The sequence below is a fragment of the Pteropus vampyrus genome, unplaced genomic scaffold (assembly GCF_000151845.1).
Source record: "Pteropus vampyrus isolate Shadow unplaced genomic scaffold, Pvam_2.0 Scaffold103, whole genome shotgun sequence".
Taxonomy (NCBI): domain Eukaryota; kingdom Metazoa; phylum Chordata; class Mammalia; order Chiroptera; family Pteropodidae; genus Pteropus; species Pteropus vampyrus.
In genome coordinates, this window is record NW_011888884.1 from 4,282,542 (window position 1) to 4,291,807 (window position 9,266).

Here is a 9,266-nt window from a genome sequence, read left to right on the forward strand (position 1 = left end):
AAAACACACTAGAAAAGGAATGTCCCCTCTTCTTTCATCTCCCCACTTTTTGGTCTCTGCCTATAGGGAAGCTGGAATTTCCATTGAAATCCACCCATTCCACGCATCTGGCCCCTCCCCAGCCCTTCACCCTCAGAAAGGAAGAATGACTAATCTAACCAATCGAGAGTTTGATATTACTTTGGCCCTGTTTCACTGAAGGGTGAGATCACTGAGGTAAGACAGCCCAGGTTCTTGCTACATGTTTGGCAAGGAGTCTAACGATCTGCTTTGCAAAACCAGTCAAGTCTCCATGAGCAGCATGCGTCGATTCAGGGTGGGAGGTTTCAGACCTAAGCCATGTTCCCCAGTACAGCTTTTCCCTAAGAACCTGGAATTGAAGGTTTCAGGGTGCTTGCATAGATTAATAGTTTGTACCAATATCCCACATGGACAGTAATCTTTGAGTAGATACTACATCAGTCAAAACGCCAGAGGAGTTCTGACTTTCTAACTCAAGTAAAATATAACAGAAAAAAACAGAAAATAATGTAATACTTCATTGGTGCTAAATTAACTTAGTTTAATAAATTTGTCTTTAATACAAGTGTAAAACAGGATTTCTGCAATTTCAACTATAGTTAAACCAAACTTCAAAACCAAGTCAACAATTAGTAACATGTTAATTTTGAAAAGTCAACTACAAGAGTATCAAATATAATAAAGAACTCAAATATTTAATGCCTTCTGTCACAATATTAAAAATAAACTTCTTAGCATTCCAAGGCTATCAAAGGTCCTAACCCCCCTCCCAAAAAAATAATTTAACAAGTAAAAGTATAGTCCCTGCTGGTCTTTCTATTTGTTAAAAATGTTTTAAAATAAACCAAAAAAACCTTCTAACTTGAATGTGATGTGAGTACTTCTTAGCCATCCAAAAATTACAAATAAATATTAAATCTTTGCAGGCAGCAGATTCATGGTTTGGATAGAAGAAATCGTGTCAGTCATAGAGTTTTAAAGTTATAACTGGACTTTTAAATTACAAAATAAAGCAAGAAAGTGAAACTAGACTTAAAGTCATTCTACCATATGAGATTTCAGTTTGTTTCTTCTTGCTTAGCTGGTTACTACCAAAGGCCCAAGGACAATGCTCATTAGAGCTAAGCATTTTCACATAAGGGTAATTAGTTTTAATTTAAAATAAAATTAATAATATATGTACATATGTATTAAAATTTAACATAAACATATGCAAACTAGAAAGACATTTCAACAAGAAAACTAAAAGGCTCCTATTAGAAGTGATATAAATGGGGAAATTTTTAACTGAAACACTTTTTCTTGAACCATTAATATGATACTATCATCAGTGAATTCAAACCAAGATCAGAAAGAAGAGTATGTGAAATGTTGAGAATAATAATTTCTCCTACAGTTAAAACAAATGTTTTAAGGAGAGAGAAAAAATATAAACTCCTCAAATGAAACTTACAAAGCAAAACATGGGACAAGTAATTTATTCAAAATTACACCCTTGATTTTCTTTTGAGGAAAAAAAAACAGTATAAACAAGGGTATGAAATAGACTTCGAGACTCATGCTAATACTGTTCTCACTGAAAAATACTACTAGAAAAAAACTAACAAAATTTCAGATATTTCCATTCAATGTACACAAAAAATACATGTTTACATCTGAAATATAAACTAGTAATTTATTTCCATTCATAATAGAAAGCGATTTAAAGTTTACTGTTTCCAGTGCTCAAAATTAAACAGGAATTGTTTTCCATATCTAGAAATTATAATGGTAATGTAAAAGAAAAGTTTTAATTTTGCTGAACTAAAGCTCAAATAGATTCTAATAAAAACTATGTATGAAAACACCTAAATTTAAAAAAAGGCTTTACTTTTTATAATTTTACAATGATAATAGATTTACTTTTTCTAACATTAAAAAAAAATTGCTTTTATCAATATAAAACTATAAAATAATCACAATAGAATATTTCTATATAACTTAGAAAAACGATTTCACATGATACACTCCTAACACTCAAGAATTACAATCCAGAGAGGGATAGTTTCCCTGAAACAGAAAAAAGTTCTTTCTTTTTGTCACCTCCATTCCTTATATATAATCTTTATTTCACATCATTTACATAGAAATATTTATCACAATCTGACAGGTAGATAAGAAAAAAAATTTTTGCCTTCTAAAACTCATCAAGTAAATTTATTCAGTCTTCTTAGTATGTTTCTTTTTAACTTTATCTGAAGTATCAGCTATAGGTTTTGAGGTCGATGAACCAGTACCATTGAAAGATGATTTTGTTTCATTTTTCTTTTCACATGATGAGAACTGTTGCTGCCAGCCAAACAGCATCCGACTCAGCGTATCCTCAATAGAAGAAAAAGGCATAGTAGCAGTCTCTGTAATCATCATGGTTATCTGGAAAAAAAAAAGTTCAATTTTGAATTTAAATACGAATGTTTTCTTTCCAAAACTGAGAGGGGAAAGTAAAAAAAGAAAAACTGCAAAATATGTTCTTTTTTTTATTCAAGTATAACTGACATATAACATTACATTCGTTTCAGTTGTACAATATATGATTCAATATTTGAATATACTGCAAAATGACCACAATATATAGTTAAGCAAAAAAAATGTTTTTCTCGTGATGAGAATTTTTAAGATCTACTCTCTTAGCAACTTCCAAATAAGCAATACAATATTATTATAGTCACTATGCTCTACATTGCATCCCAATGACTTATTTTTGAACTGGAAGTTTGCATCTTTTGAGCCCCTTCACCCTTCTGGCCCTCCACCACCCGCTGCCTCTGGCAACCAGCAATCTCTTCGTCGTATCTATGAGCTTTTTAAAATTTTTTTGGATTCCATATAAACTGAGATAGTACTATACTTGGCTTTCTCTGTCTTATTTCACTTAGCATAATTCCCTCAAGGTCCATGCATGTTGTCTCAAATGGCAAGATTTCATTACTTTTTTGATTGAATAATATTTCACTGTATAATGCCACATTTTCTTCATGCATCCATCCACTGGTGGATATTTAGGTTCTTTCCACATCTTGGCTATTGTAAATAATGCTGCAATGAACATGGGGGTGCATATATCTTTTTGACTTAGCATTTTCATTTTCTTTGGATAAAAACCTAGAAGTTAAATTGCTAAATCCTATGGTAGTATTACTTTTAATTTTCTGAGGAGCCTCCATACTGTTTTCCAGAGTGGCTGCACCAATTTACATTTGCCCGCCAACAGTGCATGAAGGTGACCTTTTCTCCACATCCTCACCAACACTTGTTATTTCTTGTCTTTTTTATAATAGCCATTCTAACAGGTGTGAGGTGATATCTCATTGTGGTTTTGATTTGCATTATTCCCCTGATAATTAGTGATGTTGAGCATCTTTTCATGTGCCTGTTGGTTATTTGTATATCTTCTTTGGGGAAAAAGAATCTACTCAGGTCCTTTGTCCATTTTTAAATTGAGTTATTTAGTTTTTCTGCTGAGTTGTTTTACATGAATTCTTTATATTTTTTGGATATTAATCCCTTATCAAATATACGGTATGCAAGTATTCTTTCCCATTCAGTAGACTGCCTTTTCATTTTGTTACTGGCTTCCTTTGCTGTGCAGGAGCTTTTTAGTTTGATATAGTCCCACTTGTTTATCTTTGCTTTGACTGCCTTTGCTTTTAGTGTCAGATTCAAAAAATCATTGCCGAGACCAATGTCAAGGAGATTACTGCCTTTTTTCTCCTATAAGCATTATGGTTTCAGGTTTTCTGTTCAAGTTTTTAATCTATTTTGAGTTGCTTTTTGTGTAGGATATGAGATACGGGTCCAGTTTCATTGTTTTGCCAGTGGCTATACAGTTTTCCCAAAGTCATTTATTAAAGACTATCCTTTCTCCATTGTATATTCTTTGCCCTTTTGGCATAAATTAACTGACCATACGTGTATAGGTTGATTTCTGGGCTCTCAATTTTGTTCCATTGTTCTGTGTCTGTTTTAATGCCAATACCATACTGTTTTGATTATTATGGCTTTGTAATGTAGTTTGAAGTTAGGGAGTGTCATGACTCTAGCTATTTTTTTCTTTCTCAAGACTCCTTTGGCTATTTGGGGTCTTTTTGTGGTTCTATACAAATCTTAGGATTATTTGTTCTATTCCAGTAAAAATGCACTGAAATTTTGATAAGGATTGCACTGAATGTGCAGAGTGCTTTGGGTAGAATGGACATTGTACTGATATTAATTATTCTAATCCATGAACATAGAATATCTTTCCATGTATTTGTATCTTCAATTTTTTTCATTAATGTCTTATAGTTTTCAGTATACAGGTCTTTGACTTCCTTGGTTAAATTTATTTCTAGGTATTTTACTCTTTTTGATGTAATTGTAAATGAGATTATTTTCTTAATTTCTCCTTCTGATAGTTATTCATGTATAGAAACACATCAGATTTTTGTATGCCATAACGTTATCGAATTCATTTATTAGTTCTAACGGTTTTTGGTGAAGACTTTAGGGTTTTTTATATAAAATACTATGTCATCTACAAATATAGGCAGTTTTACTTCTTCCTTTCCAATATGGATGCTTTTATTTCTTTTTCTTGGCTAACTGTTCTTGCTGAGGCTTCCAATACTATGTTAAATAAAAGTGGCGAGAGTGGGCATCCTTGTCTTGTTCCTAATCTTAGAGGAAAAAGCTTTCAGCTTTTCACTGCAGAGTATGATGTTAGCTGTGGGCTTGTCATAGAGGGCCTTTATTATGTTGAAGTACATTCCCTTATACCAACTTTGTTGAGAATTTTTATCATAAATGAATGTTGAATTTTGTCAAATTATTTTTCTGCATCTATTGAGGTAACATATGCTTTTTACCTTTCATTTTGTTAATGTGGTGTATCACATTGACTGATTTGCTGTTGTTGACATCCCTTGGAATAATCTCACTTTATCATGGTCTATAATCCTTGTAACGTATTGTTGAGTTCAGTGTGCTAATAACATTTTATTGAGGACTTCTGCATCTATGTTCATCAGGGATATTGACCTGTAATTTTTTCTGAGGGGTTCTTATCAGGGTAATGCTGGCATTGTAAATGAGTTTGGAAGCATTCTCTCCTCTTCTATTTTTTGGAAGACTTTGAGAAGGATTGGTATTAACTCTCCTTTGAATGTGTGGTAGAATTCCCGAGTGAAGGTGCCTGGTCCTAGACTTTTGTTTGTTGGGAGAGTTTTGATTACTGATTCAAAAATCTTCTCACTAGTAATTGGTCTGTTCAGATTTTCTGTTTCTTCATGATTCAGTCTTGGTAAGTTGTATGTTTCTAGAAATTTATTCATTTCTTCCAGGTTATCAAATTTGCTGGTGTTTAAATATTTACAGTAGTCTCTTATGATTCTTTGTATTCTGTGGTATTAGCTGTAATGTCTCCTCTTTCATTCCTAATTTGTGTTCTTGTTTCTCTCTCTCTCTCTCTCTCTCTCTCTCTCTCTCTCTCTCTCTCTCATTTTTTTGGTGAGTCTAGCTAAAGGTTTATTAATTTTTATCTTTTCCAAGAACCATCTCTTAGTTTCACTGATCTTTTCTACTGTCTTTAGTCTATTTTATTTATTTCTACCTGACTTTTGTTATCTCCTTCCTTCTACTAACTGACTTCATTTGTTCTTTCTCTCACTCCTTGAAGTATAGTTAGGTTGTTTGAGATTTTTCTTGCTTCTTGAAGTAGACATTTATTGCCATGAACTCCCCTCTTAGCACTGCTTTTGCTGCACACCATAAGTTTTGGCATGTTGTAGTTCCATTTTCAATTGTCTCAAAATTTCTCTTCTGATTTCTTCTTTGACCCACTGCTTATTCAGTAGCATGTTGTTTAATCTCCATATATTTATGAATTTTCCAGTTTTCTTCTTGTAATTGATTTCTAGTTTCATACAATTATGGTTAGAAAAGATGGTTGATATGATTTCAATCTTCTTAAAGTTTTTTAAGACTTGTTTTGTGACCCTATATATGCTCTATTCTAGAGAATGTTCCATGTGTGCTTGAGAAGAATGTGTACTCGGTTGCTTTTGGACGGACTGCTCTGTATATCTCTGTCAAGTCCATACAAGTTAACGTCGCATATGAGGCTAGTGCTTCCTTTTGATTTTCTGTCTGGACGACCTATCCATTGATGCGAGTTGAGTATTAAAGTCCCCTACTATCATTGTACTGGAAAAATTCTTAAAATATACTATTTGATGAAAATGAGACAAAGAACGAGAGCTGTAATGTTCTATTACCACTATATAAATTAAAAATACTTGCACACACAACACTGTAAATGTACTAAATGCTACGGAATTGTATACTTTGAAATAGTTGATTCTGTTATATGAATTTGACCTCGACAAAAATAAACAAACAAAATAACTTTTAATGCATGCACATGGACTTCAGGCCAGCCATTACCGAATATCTTCTATCAGACTCAATCTGTCTCCAAAATCAATACAAAAGACAGAAATACATAAAACAACTGCTAAAAGGCACTGGAAAACAACAATGGCTGACCAATACGGGCGACCCTGACGGCAGTATGATCTCTAAGAGAAAGGAAGCTGAACAAGGTGAACTCTGCTTTCACCCTGGCTTTTTCTTTTAAGTACGTGTGTACATTCACAGCACAGGGGAATAAAAAGCAGAAGTCCCAAATGGGCTAAGGAGACAAAGGCTAGAGTCTGAGAAGGCCAAAGCATCTAAGACTTGAGGGCAATACAGCTCTAACACAAGGGAACCAAATGGAAGTAAGCCCAAAAATCCATGCATAATCTGTCCTAGAGGAGTTTACCAACCCTAAACCGTGGAAACATAGAAAGTAATTTCAAAAAACCTAGCACAGAGCAAGAGCCAGGACACCAAAGAGCTGAGCAGACATTTCAGCAGCCAACTGCGTGGTGCTGGGAGGACAGGTTGAAGTTCAAGGCTAGGCAAGGTGGAACTGCCCAGGGATACAACTCAGGCTTAAAGTAAGACCCCAAAAGGGTCGCATTCTAGAATGGCAAATCTGAAATAGAACAGCACTAACAAAGCCTAAAATTGTCAACAGGATTTAAATAACCTGCTTGTGCATTACACCTGGCAACCAGAAGAATGTGGAAAGTAGTCCCTATCCTCAAGGACCTTACAGGCTAGTCAGAAACAAGCAAGTAAATTAGTAAATACAGAACAGTAAAGAATAAGTGCAGTAACAGAGGTATGCCCTGAAACATTTAAGTACAGAATATAGATTTAGAAATCATTACAACTAAAAGGTAAAGGCACAATATGAATGTGCTTACCTGGAAAGAATATAGAGTGAGAAGAATCTAAATATAATTTAACCTCCAAATCTATGCCATTATTCGGTAAGATTTAAGAAGAATTTCTTTATATTATTCTTTAGAATAAATAGTTACAATGAGATGTACTAGCACGATTATCTTGGTCATAGCTTGACTTCATGGACTGCCAATAAAAGATAAAAGAATTCAGATATAAACAATGGTCCACTGTCAGGAAAACAGCATTTAAAAAAAAAAGAAACTGAAAAGAGAAGGGTGTCAGTATCTAAAGTATTTCCTAAGAATGTGAACTATAGTATTTTTCAAAGTCGAGTGTTTTAATAGAATCTCTTTTCCCAGTAGAGCCATCACTCAGCTGAGAAGTATTACCAGCATCAGGAATTATTGCTGAGATAGACTTAGGAGGTTCAAGGACAGACTTCTGTGAATTCAGCCCCTTATCAGGCCTTGATTCAGCAAGGTGATAGCAATACAATAGTGACAAATGGAATGAACCCTTATTCTTTTACAAATAAAACATAAAATTCTCCTTATTTAGCAAACTATTGAAAGAAAAAGCACTATTACTTAAATTAAACAGCATTTGACTTAATGGCCTCTTAGTTAAAAAGGGAAGGAAACAAAAGAAAGAAATCTTAAAGATAATCTTATATTTACAACATATCCTAAAAAATAATTCAAGTAAAGAAATTATTTAAAGCTCTGTCACATTCTTTACATAATATCTCGTTATAACATTTTAAAAATGCCCAGAAAAATGTGACATATAATGTTAAGTTCTTTAAGAACACAAATACTACTTATGTACTTTTATATCCTTTGTGGCGTCTAGCACTGAGAGTATAATTAATAAAAATAACTTCTACTTCACATGAATAATTCAAAGCCTATTACAATATATCTATGTAAGCAAAATTTGCATAATTAATCTCTCTTCCACCCAGAACATATTCTTGTCTCCACCTGCCCAAAACCAAACAATCCTTCTCAGTGTAACTCGACTGTGTACTCCAGAAGCCCTGCAGTGAAAGTCACCTTGCTCTACAAATAAACTTCTGATGGCACATGGCATATTCAACCAGGTTTTCTGGTCACTCTTCGCTTTCCTCACTGGTGATGTCATTCATTCAGACATCAATAATTATTAACCTAAATGACTGTCAAATAAATTAAAATCTTAAGATTTCCATTTTTATAAATGTTCTTTTCAATAAGCTGGGTAAATGAATTGTTCATCTGGTAGCATAGCCTTAGATAAATAACTAAGGAGAAATTAAATACAGAGAGACCTCTGAAAAAGCATTTTGGTCATTTGTCAGTCAGTCGACAAACACATATTAAAAATCTACTATGTTCACCAGATATAATGCTAGGGATGCAGTGATGAATAAAACACAACTAGTTCCTACCCTCACAAAGTTTAAAAGTATAGTGTACATGTCTCATATTCCTTTTTAGACAACAAATCTTGAGAAGAGAGTTTGGATCATTGTTCAAAGTTTATACACGCATCTGTATCCTCGAATGAGCCTCATTCTTGTATTCAACAATATACTACCTGAATACACCTGAACACACCTCTCAACAGTATTCAGCACAACTGAGCAGTCCATCCTTCTTAACACCATTCTTGGTTTTCCTCTTACTTATTAATTAGCCACTTTTTTTTTTTTTTCAATTCCTCATTCTGGATCTTCCTTCTCTTAAACACTAAAGAACCTCATGGCTCTGCTCTCACTCTTGTCTCGCTCTGTTTTCCTCCCTCTAATATAACTGCCTCCTAAGTTAATTTATAAATTTAATACAATCTCAATAAAAATACCAACAAGTTTTTTATGGAGTAAGACCAACTGCTATTAAAGTTCATGCCAGTATGCAAAACTAGCTGGGGGAAAATTGAAAAAAAAAAAAAAA

The 9,266-nt window shown here is 33.5% G+C and overlaps 1 protein-coding gene across 2 annotated transcripts in view; it reads right to left on the reverse strand.

The window, feature by feature from the left end:
- Window positions 1-541: 541 nt before the first annotated feature.
- TMEM38B (transmembrane protein 38B) overlaps window positions 542-9,266 on the reverse strand; it is a 51,134-nt gene continuing 42,409 nt past the window's right edge. For both annotated transcript variants that reach the window (XM_011364955.2, XM_011364956.2), the window contains one exon: window positions 542-2,433. In XM_011364955.2, the coding sequence (XP_011363257.1) occupies window positions 2,218-2,433 (216 nt within the window). In that variant the 3' untranslated portion in view covers window positions 542-2,217. The remainder of the gene's footprint in view (window positions 2,434-9,266) is intronic.